A 22,699-nucleotide genomic window follows, 5' to 3' on the forward strand; every position below is an offset into this window, starting at 1 on the left:
CTAAGTAGTTATAAACTTTTAAGTCATCCTTATAGAGCTGTAAAGAAAAATCTGCCCTAAGCAGACACCTATCCTATTCACAACTGACAGAAATCAAGACTAGGAAATATATATTCAATGATTAAAGCTAACAAATTTTAAAATGTAGAAGACACAAACCTATCATCCTAGGTACCTCTTTTTCAACCAGTTTGGTAGTATTGGTAGTGAACTGTCAATTAAACATCCCTAAACCTATCTTGAAGACAGGAGTGCCTGGCGTGCTCTGGTCCATGGGGTCACGAAGAGTCGGACACGACTAAACGACTAAACAACAACAACAACAAACCTATCTTCAAAAACACATCTGAAAATGTAAATTCCTTTACACAAGTACATTCCTATTTGACAAAAGGATGAACTGTCCTTTCTTCTGGTTCTGTCTACAAGTAGAATGTTGTGCTGTATCATTAGATATTTATTCAAAAAGAGTCAAAGCACAGCTAGCAATATAGCCACTAATAATGAAGGTTCAGTAAGTTATCCACAGTAATGGGATCACATAGACACACACCTAAGTTTAGTCTGCCACCTGAGTTCTACTATAAGAGGTCCGCAAATTATGGCTAACCTTAGTGACCAGTAAAATCTGTGTTCACCCTGAGACCAGGAGAGGGGTGATGTATTATTTTTGAGGCCATACTGATCTTCAGAGAAGTCTCCCAAGTGCTCCACACTGATAGGGCAGTGAGGGGGAACAGTGTCTGGCAGACACTCCCTGCCCTTCCTCAGGTTCAGGAGATCAATGGACCTTGCCAGAATTTTAGTTAAGTTTAGTTCTACTATAGTTCTTATTTAAGCTTACTTATTTATTTCATAAAATTAATACTGCTTGATTATAGAATATAGAAAACCTCAAAGTGGTTTACAAAATTTCTTGGGATATTGGGGACCGATGTATAGCAGAGGCAGGTTCATTTGTGGACCCCTGTCAAGCATGCATTTTGCATTACCATCAAGCAACTTGTTTGATACCTTTTGCTAAGGTAGTTTGAAGCAGCAAATTTTAGAAGTTTTACACGCTTACTATTATTACAATTTATACCTGCCCTTCCCCCAAGGTCCCAGGGGGCAGGTTACAACAATTAAAACACAATATTTAAAACAGTTCAAAACATCTTAAAATTACAGAAATATGCACTTGTCATGGACACCAATACTGGGAGGAGGGAGAAAAGAGGGAAAATGAAATACTTACTGGGTATCCGTCAATTCTAACTCTGCCACTGCAGTGATAAATTGTACTAGTTTATGATGATGTATCAACAACCTTACAAGAGGCAAAATGGCATCATATTTATCTCGACATACTTCAGCCAAAATGTAAGCAGAAGAAGCAGAAATAGGCTATAAAAAGGGGAAAATATAACTGAAATAAGTACCAGCTGTACCAAATGGAAAGACACCAGAATTTGAATCAATTCCAAAATGTAGACGTATAATGTTCTAAATTCGCCCTGGATTATGTATGCCTAGAACATTTTCTTTGAACTGCAATTCTCAAGCCAGCCACATCAAATAGCTTTTGAAATGCCACCTTTTCAAGACACAAGGAGTGGCTTTTAAAAATATAGTTAAATACTCTCATGGTTGTACAGTGTACCTCTACAAGAGCATTTAACTATTTTTAAAAAGTAACAGTGTTACCTATAACTACACATACTAATATAAGTAAAAGAATTATAAGTACTTATAAGTAACAGTACTGTTTTTCCTATCTATATCTATCTATCTATCTATCTATCTATCTATCTATCTATCTATCATTATTATTATTATGACTGCAGTGACAAATCTGGGTATCCTTTTAAAGCCATGCAAGGTAGAATTGTGACACCGGCCAAGAGGCAAATATAATATGGTATAACTTGCTCTTAAATGGTTAAACAGTCCCCAAAGCAGGTTACCTCAACTTCTGATGACTTTAGCAGCAAGTTTCTGAGGGAAGCATAGTACTGTGATGGAAGCACATAGTCTTCAGCATAACATATATTCAGTCTAAGTGATCCATGATCATCCGTTTTGGACGACTTATTTCCATTGCCTCTTGGCTGTAGAAGGTACCTTAAAAAAGAAAATCCAAGTGACAGAGATTCATTTTGTATTTTATTTATAGTTCACCAAGTAAAGTTAGGTTTAGAATAAAGAAGCAGCAATAAACTTGCCCTTTCCTTCTTTCCTTTTATTTTAGCTTACTTGAATTTGCTTATTAAGATAAATTTTTGACTTTTTAAATTAATACTGAAGTACACCAAGCATTTACTTGCATCAACTATTATTTTAAGCACTACCAATTTTAGATGTGGAGTTTGTGCTTGATGTAAGCAAGTCAAGAAATAAATGTATTAATATATTTGAAATATATATGCTTAACTGGCATTTATTTACTTGCATGTTTTTTAAACAGCCTGCCATCAAAAGTGTGTGCAGAAAAAGGAAATACATAACAAAAAACAATATTCAGATTATCACAATACTAGCAATGGATAAGGAAAAAAAGATAAGGGGGTAAAGGTGGTGGTCTCTCAGGTAAACTGATCCCAAGCTGAACAGGGGCTGCTATACCAATAGTGAAATTTAAATTTGGCCTAGTAGAATGCTGTGAGGCAGTGCAATGCCTAGAAGAATAATGTCAAGTACGATTCTGCAGGAAACAACTGTAACACAACTGTTTGTTTCCAGTTACAAACACTTTCATACAGTCATACAGATAACAAAACCTATCCTTTTGTTTTAACTATGTCACATGCTGCCTTTTGCCTAGTTTTCTTACCATGCTTGGAAGGAATCACTTCCTAACACCTTGACAGGAATCTTGATTTCTCCTAGGAAAAGGTCTTGTACCAAGTTACCATTGTTCCATAAATCAATCCTGAAAGTTAAATAATAGTTAACCATTTTTGTCATAATCATTTTTCATATAACTGTAAGAGTCATTATCATCACATAGAGAACCACACCAATTCAGCATGCACACAAACAAGTTTATAACCTCACACGCAATAGTTTAAGTTAGACAAAAAGTGTCCTATTTCTATAAAAGGCAACCATGTCAGCATATTGGTTAAAAGTGTGGCTTTATCAATAAGATAAAAGCAATATTGGATGAACTGAGGCACTAAAAAAAAGAAAAGAGTGACATTACCATTTTCTTCTCAAGCATTTGCAGTTCTGTTTGCATTTATTAATATTCCTACTTTTTGCTCTTTCTGACTAAACTGTAACACTTCAATGACACATGCACTGATTTTTATTTTTTAGTCCAAGCTCTTACAACCTAAAAAGCTGTAAGACTCCCAAAGGCATGCACTCTATGTGGGTTGTTGAGTCTTACCTCACTGACATTTCTGTTAAGACAGCACATATATTAAGAAGAAAAGAAATAAAATCCATTGTGTTGTGGCATGATTGATGTTCCCTTGCCTCCCTAAATGAGTTGCCTATTGTGATTTTCACTCAGATGTTCCAAATTACCCTACCTATATAGTTCAAGCAAGTTAAGAAATATACTATTCCTATCCTCAGCTTTTCAGATGATAATTCTTTCTCCTTGGGTTTCAAGTGGAGTCAAGATGAAGACAGGGATTCGGGTGTTTCCACTCCCTTCCTGCTCCCCTCCCAACCAGGGGAAAGCACTGAGCTAAGAGATAACTTTTTCCCATAGCAAAGAGAGCAGGGGAGCCCAATGCCAGCTACAGCATACAAAGAAATAAGACTTGTTTTAGTTAAGTAATACTGAATATACCACAATTGCTATATAAAACAGGTAGTCAGATGTTCTGCTAAATTAACTGTTCAAGTTATGAAAGTAATTATCATGAGCTCTCTAAGGCTGCTTTAGACTTACACCCACCCTGCCTCCAGCCAAAGTTGGATATTATTTATCTGGACAGCTTTCTGTAGTCCTTGAGTAATGTTTTTATCTCCATCATAAAAACCATTGACAGTTTTGTATAAAAATAAATAATTGGTTTTAATATACTAAGGAATATACCTGACTTCCAGCTTCTCAATATCTTCTTCTTCCACCTGAAACTGTGATTTTTTGGTGTAACTACTGGACCTTGTTACCTGCAAGTAAAACTCATGTAAGTAAGTTATTTCTCCTTTTGCATTTTGAAGTCTACCAATACCACACATTTACTACAAAAAGAATCAAAGTTATTCTAATATATCCCAAAACTGAGTGAGGAAACTCTTAATATATTTAGAGGGTTATAATTGTAATTGCCCTTATCTACAATTTCTATCTGGCGAAATAAGGCACAAAGGATTAAACTAAAGGTCGAGAACGTAGTAAAGGATCACATCCTTCCATCAGCTACCATATAAATTACCATCAGCAATACTGTTTTGAAGGCTGCCCATAGTCATGATGCCTAAGGGTGTTTACTTTGCACTCCAAAGGTCAGAGAACTTTTTCTCCCCTTGCCCAGAATTCTAAATGGCAGAATAACTGCACAGACATCAAACTGAAGAAGCATGAAAGCAGAAAAGCAAAGGGTTACATTGTATGTTGTCATAGTTACCATTTTTCAACAGGATGAGAATAGCTAGTTCTCAAACTGATCCACTAGAAATGCTAAGGCTGGAGAGTTCCTGAATCTTCAAGTGATTCAGGTCCCCAGAATGTGGAATGCATGCCACTTTCACCTTCCTCTGTCACCAGGTCAGAGAAATAATTCAACATTTCCTTCGTAGGTCTACATAATTTATGGGTTGTATCCAACTAAGTAGACCCGCTAAAATTAATGGACCTAAGTTAGTCATATTCATTCATTTCAATGAATCCAGGGCTAACACTGGATACAACCTTATGTTTGTGCTGACATGCTGAGGATTTAAAAATATGGGTGGGAATGATCACTGCCTCCTCCATCCACCAAAACCCAGCTCTAGCAATAACTTGCAGGCATTAGCTCCGAAGAAAGGGGTGGGGCTTGTTGTGGAGCTAGTGCCTCCACTTAACAGAAGCTTTGAAGGTGAAAGAAAGCTAACCCCTTTCTTTTCCTCCCAAACCACCCATGTCTGTTTGTCACAAACTGATCTTCTAACCAAACTGTTTTGGCTTTGGGGACGGAGGGGCCCAAATTGCTGGTTAGCAGCTGGGATTTGAGAACTGATGGGAAGGAAAAGGGGAGAAAGCTCTGTTCCATGCTAATCTTCTCTGTATCATTCTAATTTTAGTATATGTGCTGCCGAAGAGAGCATGGAGAAAACTCTGTTCCATCTTCCTTTTCTCCTCCTCTCCCCCACCAATTTCCAGGGCTCCTCCCATATGAAGAAATGTCAAGTGTGGTAGATGAAAATTACAGACATGCATACCACAGCTGACCATGTGAGCAAGAGGAATGTTATAAGCCATTCCTGGATATTTTACAAGCTGCATATTATTTTATAAACACAATAGTGTCAATATTGTACAGTTATCAGTCAAGTATAATTCACAACCACAGCAACAATGATTTTCTGCTTTCTATTCTGCAGAAGGATTAAGCTGATGACCTTAAAGGAAGAAGACTTACCATGATTTGTGGATATTTTCAGAATTGAATATCAGAATTAAATTTTAACACCACAAACTAGATTTAATCTATAGTTCCACATTTACATAACTAAACTATTTTTAAAAAAACAAATCAATTGTTTTTAATATGTAGCTTTGCAACACTTGCTGCTAAATCAGATTTGGCAGGTGATCGGATTTTGTTTAACCTTGTAAAATGTGCTTCACTAAGATACAACCATTAACAGAAGCATTCAGGGGAAAGCCAAACCACAGAGTTAGGCTGTGAAGAAGCCTTCCATTCAAACCACTGATATGTAAAGCAAAGACTGCATTTCTAGCCACATACAGCAGAAATCATAATGGAGAACATCTATGAACAAATACTGTGCCCAAGATTTTTGAAGCCAAAAAACTGATCAGCGATTGGGAAGAAATAAGGCTTTATTACAAATAGATGAATAAAGCAGCTCATATTTTGAGCTGCTTGAGTTCATAGCAGGAAAATTCAAACCATCCTTTGAGCTACACATATTTGAAATAGCCTCAAAAATGGATACCTAAGATTTGTGCACAGCTTACAGTCCACATATTTGTCTCCAAACTCCTGAAGCTTACTGTTCATTCCCACTGTTCTTGACTTCCTAGCAATTTTCTTCTGGTGTACATTGAATGCTCTTATTAAACTCAGACCAATCCAAAGATCTCTGCCTGTGTCCTTCATAGCCTGCTACCTTTTATACAACTAAGTTTTCTTCCTTGAAATCCTCCACTACAGATTTTCTCTGATTGATCTTCATTATCTGTCAAATCACATGTTCAATATTTCCACTGGGAAATGCCTCCTCAGTTCCTCCTTTCTTTTGGGTGGGGTGGGTAAGGCTTCAGCATGCTGCTCTTGGTCCCCAGCAGTTCCTCCTTCTTAAAAGACCTCAAACTTCATGGTTTTCAATACCACCTATATGCTGTTGACATCCAGCTTTACTTCTATGTCTCCCACCCTGTCTAATCCATCTTTGCCTACTTATTCAATATATGTATTTGGAGATTTTCTATCACTTTCTCAAACTCAATATGTCTAAGACTAGACATTAAAATTCATTAGCCCAGTCTGTACTTCCTGCTAAGCAAAACCATTGTTCAATGCAAATGTGCCAGAGAGGAGATTGCAGCCACTTTTCTATTCCCCAGTTGCTCTGCTCCTGCATGCTATTAAGCCATAGTTTGACGAAGTCAAATCTGGGCTTGTAGTTTCACACACCCCGACAATCTGCACAGCACAGGACAAACCTAGCTTGCACAGCTCAGGGTTAGTCCGGAGAGAGCTATTCACAGAGTCTATGCATTTGCACCAAGCCATAGTTTGGCTTAGTGGGATGTGCAAAAAAGACTACTATGTTAGCCAAGAATAGTTCTGATTTAGGTTTTCATTCTCTATTATTTTGTTTTGTTTAAAATCTGACCCTTTGACTAAAACTCTGCCTATCTCTCTGGTGACCTCCGGTATTAAGTCAGCTAACAAAGGAGACGATAGCATAAATGCACAGACAACACACCAAAAGCTTATTTTGATAGATTACTTACCTCAAAATAAAATGTTTCATTAAATTGTGGATTGCTTGTTTTCTTCTTTACTTTTGTCTTCTTTTGGTCATTCCTATTCCAATATGGTACAGTTTTACCATACAGAACTTAAAAACATACAATTATAAAAACACTGTATTGATATGAATGAACCATGCAGTTAAACTATGTTTATGAAAGGCCTATCTTCAAACAGGAAAGGCATTCTTTGTAAACTGGATGCATTACTGATAACTTGAATTTGTGTAGCCCTACTGAAGTCAATATGAGTGTTACACATAGGTGTACATACATGTGGGAGGAGTATATATTCCAAATAAATAAGGAACATATGTAACTAGTATCAGATAATATGCCTGCCATTTCTGAAAGATCTGGTCATGGAGTGGTGGCCATTTCTGGCCTGAGAAATTTGTACTGCAGGTCTACCTTACTGTTGCTTCTCTGTCGGTAGACCAGCTGTCTATCTACAGGAGGACCTGGCACCCAGACAATGTCTTTCCACATACTGCTGATATTCTCAGTTATTTTCCCAGAACAGACTTAGGGGAGGGGACACCCTGGGAGAGAAGTCCTACTGCACAAATGGAAGTCCTTTGGCAAACATAACTACTTTTTCAAAAGTTGTCAAGAAATTGATTAAATTTTCCACAATTGTGTTAATAACATTAGGCTTCTGTACATTAATCAACTGAAAATTGGTGCAATAATTCATTTCCTTTTCAGCATCACTAAATTTGTGTAGGTCTAATTTTCCTATTGTATTTAAGACAGTGTGAATGTATGTTAAAAGTATTACCTTGAAGGACCCACAACAGACACTGTAGCATAAGGATCACAATTTTGTCCATTAATAAGAGGAAGTCCATGACATTCCTTCAAGCTAGAATTTTAAAAATGCAAATTAATTCAGTTGCAGTTTCAAGTCTAATGGATAAAGACACACTGACCATGTATGACCATTACTGCCTGGTCATGAATTTCTCTTTTAATAAGGTGCTCAAGAAGATACTGTTGGTTCAGCTTCAGGCACTCTTGGGAGATACTGATTATCTAGACTCTGGGTTAAGGCCTAGTTTTGGGACTGAATTGGCCTTGATCACTCTTGTGGCTACCTTCATTAAGACAAGGAAAAAGGGAGTGGGATCCTGTTATTTCTTGTGCAGAATTCAACTGCATGTTTAAAGTTTAGTCAATTAACTCCACATTGGAGGTCTAGATACTCTCCAGGAAACCATCTATTTGTCTAAGATCAGTCGTTTCCTCACCACTTTTATACTAAGTTAACCATGCTAATTAATTCTTGGATTCTACAAGAGGTGTTGCCTCCTTCCTGTGTGTGACCTGTGAATACAGAAGAGAATGTCTGAAATCTTGCGAAACCAGCTGTGACTGCTCAGCACTTCACAAAGCTTAATTACATTGTCTCTTTGAATGGTCATCTCCTAATGTTTGTGGAAGCCTTTCCTCCGGCAAGCTAGCCAACAGCGTTTTGGCTCACATCCAAAGCATGTTTGGTCCCTTCCTCTTCCAGTTAAACTGGTTTTGTCTATTAAAAGGCAGACGGTGGAGATGGTATACTAGAGAAAAGAGAACTTTTGGGGGTTAGAATGTGCCTTGTCTTTTATTCTCCTAAGTAGATTCACTACTGTTCTACATTAGCAGCCTAGTGTTTCTGACTGCTCCTAGAACAAGACTAGTGAAAGTCAGAAATTGGCTCAGAAACCTTGATATTAACAACTGCCAGAACAAAACTTGGAATATACAGTAGCACATGAGTAAAACTGATTAGTTATAACTATCATGGGGAAAACAGTGTGTCAAAGAAAAAGTTACTTATTAGCCACTGTAATTCAGGGGGTGCTGTTGAAAGGTAATTATCATATTTTGTTATTTGAGAAAGTTAGTGGTGGAACAGTTGTATTTCCTTTCCATTCACATCTTATGGGACACATTGCCAACTTCCTTTCCCATTAATCCTTTGTATAACTTGAGACACACTAATCATGACACCAATGCTAACCAAAAGTGTATAAAAAACACCACTGATTACATTGCTGCAAGCATTCAACAGCACTACAGAACCAAAAAGGTCTACAAGAGTCTCTTCTACATGTCCAGTACTTGGTGGTGGTTTTACCTTCAGCAGGAAGGCAGGCAGTTCATTTTATGCTGAAGTGGAATCTTTGAAAACACATTTGTTCAACTTGAATTGGCTAAGTTTGCTGTACTTAAACCTTTAAGCTTCTATTTTTTAATTGTGTTTTCATGTGTTTTATAATACTGAAAGCTGACTTGAATTACCCTGTTAATGTTCATTAGCAAGCAAAACAAGAATAAGAATTGATAAATGTTCTTACTGTACTACTAGCTGCTGGCAGACTGATCCATTATCTGTAATCAACTCATTCAGTTTTAATTCGAGGTGAACTTTTCCCTGTCAATTAAAAAGAAGAAGTTTCAGTTGCAAGAGCCTGTGTGTTGGATTTATAAAATAACCTAGAATCTGCTTAATAAGAGCAAGACAAGAGCTGACAGGCTCTTTGGCATCACTAGCATGAAATATGTGATTGACTAAATAAACTGTATGTGAGAAAGTATCAGGCAAGTATTAGACACTGTAGTATTTTATATTTTTTAATGCAGAAAATTGTTATCAACTTAGAATACTATTTTGGTATTACTTGTAAATAATTTTCCCTACTCAGTTTTTCCATTATAAGATAATTACATTATATGAATTTTAAGAATTATGATTCCTTGTATATGAGAGCACTTGGTGTTTTGTTTTGTTTTAAATGAAAATTATCACTATTTTAAAATAAAGAGTTCTTATAAAATCTTCAAGGAGGACCTGATCATCTACATCAGGTGAGGGGAACCTTTCACCCTCCAGATGTTGCTGAACTACAGCACCCATCAGCCCCTGCAAGCATGGTCAATGACCACTGATAATAGGAGTTGCAGTTCAGCAACATCTGAAGGGCCAAAGTTCCCCACACCTGTTCTACATTTTGTAGAGATTCAGAATAGCTTCAGGTAAAGAAGACTAGGCTATGATGCAATATTCATAATATCACCTTTAAAAATGGCATTGTGTGTGTGCACGAGCAGATACACACAGACACCCCACCTTGAAAATGAACTGCTAGTAGTACTTTGTGCCTATATGAACACACCCTAAACAAGGTAGGCTTGTTATTTTGGAAGCAATAAAAAAGTCACTGACAGAACACTTCCGGACTCAGACACTGAGCACCTCTATAATTAACTGCTATTAGTGTACTAAAGATTCTTTCTAAAGTGCTTAGGCATTCAACCTGTGAAGGCTATCAAGTGACAGTTGTCTGAAACAGTTCCCCTGAAAGCAAAACACAATGAATGACAAGCATAATACATAGGGGAAACTTCCTGGCAGCAATAAAATGACACACAATTCAGTCAAAATTAATCACATGCTTAACTTTGTCAAGTCAACATGCCTTGTAAAGGCCTAGCTTGGTAGGTCACACTTTTTTCTACCAAACTGGGTTGATACTCAACCTTAAAAAAATATATAGCTGCTTCACTGCCCATGTTTACACTGTTGTACTGACACAGGAGTAATACGCCAGAAAACATGTATTCCGTGGGGCCACTGCATAATTAAATGATTTGGTGCAAGCAAATTTCTACTCTTTTTAGAAAGAAAAGTTCAGGGGGGAAAATAAACATGTATGGTGAAGGTCCAGAAAAAAGCAAAACAATGAATACATTTTCTGGATTAGTGTCAGTACTATCCCAGATTCATATTGTATACAGTTACTATACCATTTTTCCAAACAAACCTCCATGACTCCTCTATCAATCTAATTATCACCAAAATATTGCTTTAGATGTTGCAATGCACATATATACTGAGGCAAACCCCAGCATGTCTCAGGAATGGTGAGCAATGTCTATTATTAGAGGTTAATCTAGCAGGGACATTTCCTCCAGCATGACACCTATGTCACAATGCCATGTAGTTTGCTTTGCCTGTAACCAAGCCCAAAATATTTACTTGGAAATTCCAACATTCAGCTGTACATTTGCCATTGTTATCATACACATTACTGCATGATTCACATATACCTAAACTATTTTCAGGACAACTAAAACTGCTGTTTAATCAAGAAGCAGCTGTCTTATTTCATAAGAGCTGTATACGCTATTTCTAAAACAATTAAGTTGGAATTAGAGCACCTCCAATATACCACAGATAAAGAGAAATAAATATACACAGATACATTACCATGCACAGGAAAACAATCAACACTTGCATAAGAGAATTATAAACTGTTTCATCATTGATAAGTTAGAATTTTCTTTTTCAACTATACTATGAAAAGGGATTGAAATGTGTGCCCACCCCCAAGATGTGAAGGTCCATGAAAAGAAAAAAATAAGAAAGTGGTTCCCTGCCCACCCCCAATCATTTTCCCCCTGAGGCTTCGCATCTTCACCCCTCCCGCTGACTGTAAAGTACCGTAGCCTTCTCTGGGAAGAGTACAGAAAAACAGAAATGATTTGCAGCAAGACAAAGTGTAACTGAGGGATCTACACAGGACATAGCCGAGCCCTATTACCCCCACTCAACTTTGGTGCCTACAGTTAGTGAATCACACCATTCCAGGGAATAGGAGGCACACACAGGCTTCCTATATAACTTCCCTCTCCACTCTGTAACCACAGAAGAGATTCAGAACGTCTTACAATATGGAGCATTTTTAAGCTATGCATACATTTGCTGTAGTTTGAAAAATGTTATAGGCTATTTTTATAAAATATATTTAATTCACGTTCAGAACTTCTGAAGTGCCCTAAGAGAAGGAGAATAAATTCTAAACTGAAATATTTTAAACTGGCACACAAGAAATTAAAGATATACATGTCCAGGTTTCAATTGTCCCATGCTAGTTTTTAAGACTGATTTTTGTGAACACATTGCAGACAGGCCATTTTTCTGATGGACTAGGAACAATGTAGCACAAAAACTGCATTCATTTCATGCAGCATGGGGAATCTTAAGTAAAATTACAAATAAACATGGGGGTGGGGAAGAAAGACATTCATTGACACAATACAACATTAACTTTACATCTATTCAATTTTACCTGAACCTCTGAATTAGAATCAACAGGCTGAAGCATAAACCATGTTTCCTTGCCAGAGTATTTGCTCAAATCTTCTTTTTTGATAGCTACTTTGCCTAAAAGGAGGGAAATAAAATTACCTATTTGACAGTACATGTTATTCAGTGGTGGATAGAAATGGTATTTTTTAATTTTAGCATCTAACATTGCTCTAGAGAAAATTTTAAAATAATCACCATACAGTGTGTCCTAAGCAAAGAAGTCCAGTAGCAGCAGGTGTTGGGGATTTGAGTATTTATTGGCACTATTTGAAACTAAATGAAAAACGTTTTAAAAGAAAACACTTCACTGTGGGGCCTGTAGGTCAACTGGGAACACATGTTGTGGCAAGATTGATGACTACTGGGTGGGCGTTGGTCTGCTCAATCATTTAGAGAGAAAACTACCAGAGACACTATATAATACAGTGGAACCTCAGTTTTTGAACGTCTCGGCTTCCATTTTCAAACATGCCTCAGAAGTCGAACGGTCTTCTGGAATCGATTACGTTCGACAACCGAGGTTCCACTGTAAAGTGTTGAATTACAATTAATGGTGGCATAAGGCAAGTGTAAGAACTTCCACTTGTGCAAAGCTTGACCCCTGATTTTCACTAATTCTCTTATACAATGTACAACTTCTCCCAAGGGTTGGAGGGGTCCCTCCAGAATAAAGGATATGATGCAGCAGATTGCATTAGGTAGGAGGATCAGTGAAAACTGGTTGTCCTACTTTATGTGAACGTGTTTGCCTATTGCCATCATTGGATACAATCTATAAAAATAAACACATACATTTGAAAATAATAAAATACCTGTCTACAGTTTTACCTTTAATAAAACAAACCCACCACTGAACATTAAGAGGCATATCAAACTAAATCAAACTCTAAGTAGACCCACTGAAATGAGTTGACATGACAAACCAATTTCAGTGGGTCTACACAGATTATGACTTAGGTGGCTACTATCCTAACTTCAATTTATAGCTTAGTCAACAGAATATGAGATGCTTCATCTCAGTATCGTAGATTCAAGCCCCATGTTGGGCAAAAGATTTCTGCACTGCAGGGGGTTGGCCTAGATGACCCTTGTGGTCCCTTTCAACCCAACAATTCTATGATTCTATACTTACCTATACGCAGATCCCTCTGTAAAACACTTTTCTCATAAATATAAAATGATAAGCACTGGAATGTCCTTGGTATTTCAAAGTAGAACTCTTCTCCAAAAAATGGGCTGGGGAAAGAAATCAAACAGGTTCTTAGCAAAGTAACTGAATATTTTACAATGTTTCATCACCATTGTAACTTGCTGTAGAATCCTATTTTATGTAACTTTTATAACTGGATTCTCCTCTTGAATGTAAGCCTCTTGCAAGGAATTACCGTATTGGCCCGAATATAAGCCGCACCTTTAAAATGGGTGGGGAGGGGGAATTCCTGAATATAAGCCGCTCCATTCCTCACTGCTTCTGGCTGCATACTTGGTGGGGGGAGCCACACTGCACTGCCGGCAGCCTTTCCGCTTCCTCTCTCTTTCACTTCCCAGCCTTGGGGGAAAGGATGGGGGACTATGTGCAGGGCAGGTGCTGCTCTGCCACACTCCTGGTACTGTTTGCCCCACACTCCTGGCTGCACAATGCAAGGTCACGAATATAAGCCACACTTTAACTTTTCACGGTAGGAATTTGGGGGAAAAGTGAGGCTTATATTCAGGCCAATACGGTAGTTATTTCTCCCAAAATGCTAAACAGTGCAAAACATTTTCAAGAGTCATGTTTATACACTCACACAAACAAATCCCATAATAAAATACAATTAGATGTTAAAATATATGACATGTTTACACAAGGGAAGGGGGTTATTGGTTTGCTTTTGTTTTTATTACAGATTTTGTGTGGTTTTTTATTTTGTATTTTTATGTTGTGAACCGCCCTGAAATCTACGAATTAAGGGCAGCATACAAACTTAATACATGCTACTAATAAATAATAATAATAATAATAATAGGTAGGCTCGCCTAAACACGTACGTTTTCAGGAGCTGATAAAAAAACCCCGGAAACACTGGGCAGAAGTGGCCAAAAATAATATGGTAATAGTGCTTGGATGAGAGTCTACAGCACTGATTTATTTTGGTTTGTTGTCAAGTCTCTCTGAGCAATCAGAATGCAATGGAAGCGCAAGATACAAATTTTCAAGTAAATAAATGAATGGATAAATAAATGGTGAAATGTCTTTAGGCAGTCAATAGGTACTAGTATTTTATGTAAACCTAAGAAATCAAAAGGCTTTGTTTTCTATTATTTATATTCACACCAGCCACATTATCTGATGGAATTTTCTTGTTTACATTATTCAGTTTGTGGATCTTTTTTTAAAAAAAATTGTTTCCTTACAAGTTTACAGCCAATGCATTCAAAATGTAAGGGTAAGTTCTGCTTTAACTTTGGCTTCAAGGCCCAGTGTGTACAATATTGCTGAAACTAAGCTAAAGTTGTCCTGGCCAGTCCCTTGGAGGAGAACCACCACAAGGCTCACATAAGAACAGGTTCTACGTTTTTGAATAAAGGACCATTTATGTGAGTGCAATTTTCCTTCCACAGAGCAAAAATTTAGGTCCAAGCCTAAATCTTTAACACATGTCACCACTTAGATACTTACATCAGAATTCTTAACACCTTCAAAAAGATTAATGAATGTTCTTTTTTCTACACAAATAAATTGCTATTTGATGCCCAAAGAATAATGATCACATGCTCGTAAAAAACAAACAAACCTGTTCTAGAAGTACAAAAAGATAATAAGCTATCTTGTTTTCAGATCGGTTAAGTGTTTCATTGTTTTTACTCAAGAAATGCAACCAAAAGATAATGTAATTATTTTGTCACTTAATCATGCTAAATTTCATTGTGATTGGAGCCTGACTGGAGGACAAGAAAGTTAAATTCAGTAGCTCCTCTTTATACCCTCTGCCTCCTGTGTGCAATGTTTGCTTGTAAGCCCTCTCTCTGGAAGTGGCTTCTGCCAAACAGATGTGTAGAAAAAGTTAGCACTGGAAGGACAATTAAGTAGGTGTGCCAGGCGGACCTCTCTGAGAACATTCCATTAATGGGGCACCACTACTGGGATTCCCATTCCTCTGGGAGTTGGTTTGGTTCAGGAAGATCAACTGAAGTTCTTAAGACAGGTACACACATATAGGTAGATAACTCTTCTAGTACCCCAGTCATAATCAATGAAGGGCTTTTAGAGAAAACCAGCATGTTGAACTGAGCTCAGAAACTGAACGGTAACCATTTGCAATGGGTATAGCACAACATATATAGGGATATACCCTATATTTTAGCTCAAATTTTATCTTTTGTATCAGGTTTTATATTTAGAGAGCCTACACAAAATATATTAAATATATCTCCAGTTCACAGAAGGAATTACAATAAAAGTAGGAGAAGATTGTCAAAATCAATGTCAGTGCTGTTCACATAATTTTCTGAAGATAAACCCTTTCATGCATGAAGGTGGTAACACTAGAATGAATTAATTCATAACCTTCCACAGGGAAAAAATGTGCGTGCAGGAGTAACACATACTACTAAGTTGTCAAGTTACAATTATCCATGGGGTCATTTCTATAAGTTATCATGTAAACACCACAGGTTGTCACAATTAGCCCTGACTATTGTTATTCATATTTTTCCCCATACTGCTAAGGAACTTAAAAGTTTTGCAAGTTTAGTCTAGTTTGGAGCAGTGTTCCAAGTCCTTGTTCAGATGAGAAACTAAACAAAGTAACATTATGAAAACAGGCCTTAGAAGAAAGCTTTGGGCCGGTGTGTTCCCCCACTCTGTATGATCACAGAGGAGTCCATTGAAATAGACCAACTTCCAACTATACATTATTCGCTTGTTTCAGCTAGCAGTAATTAAGATTAGCCATAGTTTGTGTGGAACATTGCTAGCCACAGTTAATCCAAAACAGAAAAAGAAACTTCGTCTCCTTGGAGCCATGGCAGAAGAGAGAGTTTCTGAGCTTGAGGGGCACCAGGTCTCATTCTTCTAACACTAAGGCATGGTTCGGCATTACATCTGAACACAGTCACTCTTCCACAGCATTATTGTTTAATTTATTAAGTTGTTTCTGTAACCCATACATTAAAAAAATCAGAAACTAAGCCAAAATGGACAAGCAATGGGGGGGGGGGGGAATAAGATTACAGACCAGCTGATTTTTTTACATGTTAAAGGGACTGGTTAATATTCCATTTTAATCAAAGATATATTCTCATCCTAGCTAAGCCTGCCATTGTGATAAAGCTCTTACCTTAAACATTTCTCTACTACCTGAGTGCGAAAAACCTCTTCTTGATCCAAATTGATTGTACAAAAGCAGTCTCTCATCTTGTTTTGTCCAGAGTATGGCACTAAGTTTTTGGCTTGACCTAGTGACAAGATTAAATTAGTTTTGAACAAACATGGAGAAAAAATTACAAGGTTGTCTATAGCCAAAGTATGGAGTTGTAATTCAGAATGGAAAGCAACAAAATATCACACACTCTGTAATGCATCCTTGTCTGAATTAAGTGACCAAAAGAAGCACAAAAGAAGAAAAGGAAGTTTGGGTATTAAAAACGGAAATTGAATACAATATTTCATCATAGCCAGGACCTTGGCTTTGTCCTTTAAAAGGCAGAAGCCACTTCCTCTAGAATAGCATCACTTGATAAGAACAGGGTCACTACTGACTTAAAAGTGAAGGCTTTATTAACATCACTTCCTGCAACACTTGCACTTTCCTTCGAATTCCATCTGGGTAACCGGTTAAGCCTGACATGGCTGGTTAATGATTGCAACTGAAAGCAATATGGCCACAAGTCATAACACAAACAGAGTCTAGTATTTTTTCAACAAACAAATTTTGTATTTAGTAGTCCATTATAAAGTTATTATGTTTACCCTGGGAAAAAATTGTTTGAACTATATCAACTGAACAACCAGACTTTTGAGTTACTATCACATTGAAAAGTCATAGTACTTGTTACCAAAATATTAACACAATGTAACTTCCTCCCTGCTCCAAGCAAAATACACAATACTTAGAATAAAGTTAGTCTAGTTAGTTTAAGACAGTTTGCCCGGAGAATGTTCTAATTTCCTTATAAAATAAAACAAAGTATCATCATTATGAAAGCAGTCAGGGATATCAATTTTCCTTAAAGATAAATTACATCTATCACTACCCTTAATGGTGCTTCTAAGGATATCATTCTGTTTGAACAGAGCTGTCCAAACTCAAACATACATTTTAAAGCAGGGATGGGAAAAATGAGGCCCCCCAAATTTGATTCACTGGCCATAATAGGAGCCAACTCCTAGGGGCCTGAGGTCCCATTAACCCCCCAATAAAATATTTGAGGGGGCCACCCTCCAAGTTGATGGGCATCACCATTCAAATGGTGTGTCTTATTATTGATTATGTGGGACAGGCCCCCCCCCCAATTAATTTATTCAAGTTGAGACGTCTGCTGGCCATACTTCTCACCCCATCTTAGAGCCTTATTTCTACAGCAGCATATTGCAAAATAAAGTACATTTAGGTAAGTACACTTATGAAATCTCAACACCAATGTGTTAGTACTTTATGGCACTGACCTTTGTCTGCAAATTTCCTATCAGTTCCAAGCAATCAGCTTTTCCAAGTGACTACTCCTTCATTGTTAAAGCCCTAGAACTAACACAGAATTGGCCTAAACACAAAGGTTTGCTGATTTCCATTTACTAAGTGATTTCAAGGATTAGTATGGCACAGTAAACCATTTTATATTACTGGTTTTTCAAACTGGAAAAGCCTAGTTTATCCAGCATTTTCAACGAAATAACCAGTAATGGTGGACAAACTTCCTTTGCAAAGTGCAGCTGCAACAGAGTACTGAGTGTATTTGAGATCATACTCTCAATTCAAGTTGGGCAACAGGGAAACCTAACAGATTTGATGACTGTCTTACATAAACTGGGTGCAACCTCTAGAGCAGGAATGGGAAACACCTGACTCTCCAGGTACTGTGAACTGAGCTTCCATCATCCCTAAATATTGGCTAAGCTGGCTGGGGCTGAATAGAGTCCAGCAACATCTGAAGGGCCACAGGTTTTATTCCTTTTTTATTTACTTATTAAACTTGTACTGTATAACGCCCTTTATCTGAAGATCACAGGGCATTCACAACATAAGAGTACAAAACGAAAACACAAAAATCAATAACCTCCCTACCACAAACACATTTAAAAGGCCATAGAATGTTGATCAGCCAAAGTTTTTGTCCGGCGCCGCCTCAAGGTAAGTAATAAAGGTGCCAGGCAAATCTCCCTGAGGACAACATTCCACAAGCAGGAAGCCATCGCAGAAAAGGCTTCTCGTGTTGCCACCCTCTGTTCCTCTCATGGAGGAGGCACTCAAGTAAAGCCCTCAAATTATGACTGCAGTGTCCAGATTGGTTCATATGGGGAGAGGTAGTCTCCATTCCTACTATAAAACAAACCCTGAATTCCTCTGCAACGCACTGGAATCCCTTGGAAAACAAGCTAACATAGAGAGAGCTCCCTGAAGGAACAAGGATGAAAACCATCATTTTACATAAAATTATTAATTGTAACTGTTCAAAGCTATCTCTAGTCCTCAAGACACTATATAGCACATACTATCAATACACATAAGGGAGAGGAGGCAGAGTCCAAGATTTAAAATGCAATATGCTATGGATACAAAGTGTGAAAATCAGCATGGCCTAGAGATCACATAACCTACATGTGTGCAAGCCTCCCTTGAAATGCAATATATTCCACTTGTACACTGATGCAGCTGGGCATGCTTCCTCTGCTGTTCCAAATTGCGGTCAGCCAAGTGTACTAGTTACTCTTGCCTGTAGTACACACAGCAATTTGGCAGTTGGAAGAAGACATTTTGGCAGTTGGAGGAAACTGCTTCATTAGCACAAGAAAGCCTTTTTGCACCTCCACACTAGTTGCTAGTCTAAGATCAGCATAAACGCTCAAGTGTTGTGTTCTGGGGTGAGGGGGTGAGAAAAGAAGCACACATGCAGGTATGTACCTGCATTTCCTAGTTCTGAAGTATATCATGTGGATCAGGCCCTTCTTTTCTTTGTTAAATTTTTGAAACACATCACTATCACTTTTAATTGCTGTAGATACTACCGGTACTTTCCATGGTCAAACAAATTCCCATGGGGAACACTGCTAGTTTTCTCTTAAAAGAAGATGGGTATGTATGTGAAGTGGGCATTTTAGCATATATGTGTTATATAAATTAACAAATAATGATGGTAATAATAGGCTTAATCATTTAAGTCAAAGCTAATTTGTCATAGCAAACAGCTGTTAAAGTACAGAATGTATGGCAAATAAAATTACCATAGCTACACATTTTCAGCCAGGGGTTTCCTATCTTAGCTTAGCCACACAGCCCCATCCTATGGATATGCCACTGCATTCAACTGCCACTGTTGGATTTACTATGCCACAGTAGGATTTACTCTCAATTTAAGTGTTCATAAGATTGCACATTACACAAGCTAATCTCTCTCAACTTCAGCCATTTCCATCCCAAATTTTGGGATAAAACTGATGTATTATACAGAGATGTTGTTAAGAATTCAGATAATATGTGTTAAGTGCTTTGATCAATTAGTAAAAGCACTTATAAAATACTAAATATAACCACATCAGGTAACAAAAGGTAAAATTAAAAAGTAAGTGTAAGGCACTAGGATGTTAGGTATGCTTGTGGCCAGCTGCCCATTATAGATGCCTTGATAAACCAATGTACTATAGATGCCTGAAATGTCTGTGTCGTATTTCCAAATACCGGTACCTACTTCACAAGTATGAACTGCAATGCTTCCATCTGTTTATCAAATAAGCATGCAGAATGAAATGCAACAATGGCATTAAAATGTGCTTTGTAGCATTCATGTAATTATTACCCCTTGCTTCAATTGCCAAACAATAAATCAGTCAACCAGAGCTTTAACTGATTAATCAAGTGTGTGAAGGTCCATCTATTTTAGATTATTTTGCTTCTGCTGCATTACTGCAATAGGAAATGAGAAAGAAATATTAAAAGATGGCAGTTCCCTTTAATGACAGATAATGATATTTATTTATTTATAAATAAGTTCCTTCAATATTTGTAAAGATGGCAGAAATTTTAGTAAGATGCAAATGTAAGGTAAAGGTAAAGGGACTCCTAACCATTAGGTCCAGTCACGGATGACTCTGGGATTGCGGCGCTTATCTCGCTTTATTGGCCAAGTGAGCCGGTGTACAGCTTCCGGGTCATGTGGCCAGCATGACTAAGCCGCTTCTGGCAAACCAGAGCAGCGCACCTTCCCGCTGAAGCGATTCCTATTTATCTACTTGAACTTTGACGTGCTTTCGAACTGCTAGGTTGGCAGGAGCAGGGACCGAGCAATGGGAGCTCACTCCATTGTGGGGATTCGAACCACCGACCTTCTGATTGGCAAGCCCTAGGCTCTGTGGTTTAGACCACAGCGCCACCCACGTCTCTTAAGATGCAAATGTACTGAACTTTAATTAGATTCATCAATTTAAAATTTCTAAGGCAACTGTTTGAAGGGTGATAATATACTAGTTTAATAAATGGTTTTTTTATTAAAAAACATAAAACAAAATCAAGTAGCATATGCTATTTTTAACACATGGAATCTTTCAAAATATAAGTTTTCACAGAAAATATTTTTTCTACAAAAAATTATGGGTCGTTAATCTGAGAGTTGATTTGATGCTGAATATGCACATTTAACCTCATAAGAATGCTTCTCTCGTCAATGCTGTTCTACTGAAACATTATGAAATCTAGTTCCGCATCAAAATGGAAGCTAAGCATGCTGCAAGTCATTCTCTACAAGACTGAATAAAGGCGTGAGAAAGGAAGTGGGTTACGTTTGACTTACATGAATGTACTTCGATCCCTCCCACCATCGGAAAACCACTACATCCTGTTTGTCCTAGCTGCCCTAAAATCTACGTCAGCCCCATAACATTATCATTTTCTTGCCCCTTATAATTTATCAGAAGGTTTTCTGCCTTCAAGTTTAAAATTTTCTTTGCCACATTTGGTCTGGCTAACATGGATCCTATTACCCCACAATCCCATTAAGGTATCCAAAAGAGTTCTAAGCGACTACTTCAAAACATCCTGTACAAGCTTCCCCCTACATCACATTTCACAAGAATCCCATGTGTTGCATTTTTCTGACGAGATGAAATACCTTTAAAAGATTGAATGCAGAGTGTAACTTCTAAGGATGTCACTTTTTTCAAGTAATGTCTAATGGCTCTCAAAACTAAATATTTTCCATTTCAGCTAAAGCCAGGCCTTCCCATGAAGTTATTACATCTTCCCCTAGCTGCAAGGAATGCACTTCCCCAACTATTTTGCTAGGTACAGCCCAGTCTACTAGCTTACACACTTACAAGCACCTCTCATGCTTGCTATTTCTACCCTATCATAACATGGATTAGAGAACCAAAGTGTCACTGGTGCCATCACCAAACTTCCATCAAAACTACACTTGGGACTTCAGGTGTGCAGTACTACTTCAGCATGACAAGGCCTTGCAAACACACACAGGAAGAACAGATCCCTAGAATATGTGTCAGGAACTGTAGATCGCTTTCACATCACCCACGTAGCACACAATTACCATGGCTAGGTTTCAACTCCCTTTAGGATATTGTTGACCACAGTACATTCCTGATTAAATACCAGGTAACTATCTAGCATGATGCTATTTCTGCTCTCTTCCCTACTTCATCCGGCAAATATGTTTGGACCTGCAACCTGCTTGTTCAGAAACCAACCCTTTAAATGCTCCAATAACTTCATATCCTATTCCCTTATACTGCAAATATTCTTCTATCTGCCAGGTCCATCTGTCCCAGCGAACGTGTCTTACTGAATGAATTTCTATTATTGCTTTTTATGCCTCATACACTCTATAAACTTTATTCTGTCCTTGCTTTCCACATCCTTAAAAAAAAATCCAAGAAAAATAGCCATTTTACTGTATTCTGTTGTAGCAAAAACTACCAAGTCTTGTGGCACCAAAAATTTTACTATGGCATAAGCTTCTGTGGGCTACCTTTGACAAACTGGACTTAAGTCCCTGAAAGCTTTATTAGTCTTGGTACCACAAGCCAGTTTGCTACTGCTATTGGTGGGGGTGGGGGAATACTACACCAACCTCCTTTACACAAAATTCAGTTTATGTCCTTAATATTGTCATGGCCTGCGTATTATAAAAGCTTTCAAAATATTGAGATGAAATACGTGCCTTATGAAGTATCATCCAAATGCCAGCTATTAACTAGGAAGAGTTAT

The 22,699-nt window shown here is 37.6% G+C and overlaps 1 protein-coding gene across 3 annotated transcripts in view; it reads right to left on the minus strand.

Annotated features, from left to right (window-relative positions):
- RASA2 (RAS p21 protein activator 2) overlaps positions 1–22,699 on the minus strand; it is a 46,719-nt gene that overhangs the window by 22,790 nt on the left and 1,230 nt on the right. For 2 of the 3 annotated variants that reach the window (XM_077929898.1, XM_028731175.2), the window contains exons 2-11: positions 16,607–16,724; positions 13,417–13,520; positions 12,265–12,359; positions 9,490–9,566; positions 7,929–8,012; positions 7,130–7,202; positions 4,034–4,110; positions 2,813–2,911; positions 1,947–2,103; positions 1,238–1,386 (exon numbers count right to left, since the gene is read on the minus strand). In XM_077929898.1, coding sequence (XP_077786024.1) covers positions 1,238–1,386; positions 1,947–2,103; positions 2,813–2,911; positions 4,034–4,110; positions 7,130–7,202; positions 7,929–8,012; positions 9,490–9,566; positions 12,265–12,359; positions 13,417–13,520; positions 16,607–16,724 — 1,033 coding nt within the window. The remainder of the gene's footprint in view (positions 1–1,237; positions 1,387–1,946; positions 2,104–2,812; positions 2,912–4,033; positions 4,111–7,129; positions 7,203–7,928; positions 8,013–9,489; positions 9,567–12,264; positions 12,360–13,416; positions 13,521–16,606; positions 16,725–22,699) is intronic. The other variant, XM_028731176.2, reaches the window with a different exon arrangement.

The sequence above is a fragment of the Podarcis muralis genome, chromosome 6 (genome assembly GCF_964188315.1).
Source record: "Podarcis muralis chromosome 6, rPodMur119.hap1.1, whole genome shotgun sequence".
Taxonomy (NCBI): domain Eukaryota; kingdom Metazoa; phylum Chordata; class Lepidosauria; order Squamata; family Lacertidae; genus Podarcis; species Podarcis muralis.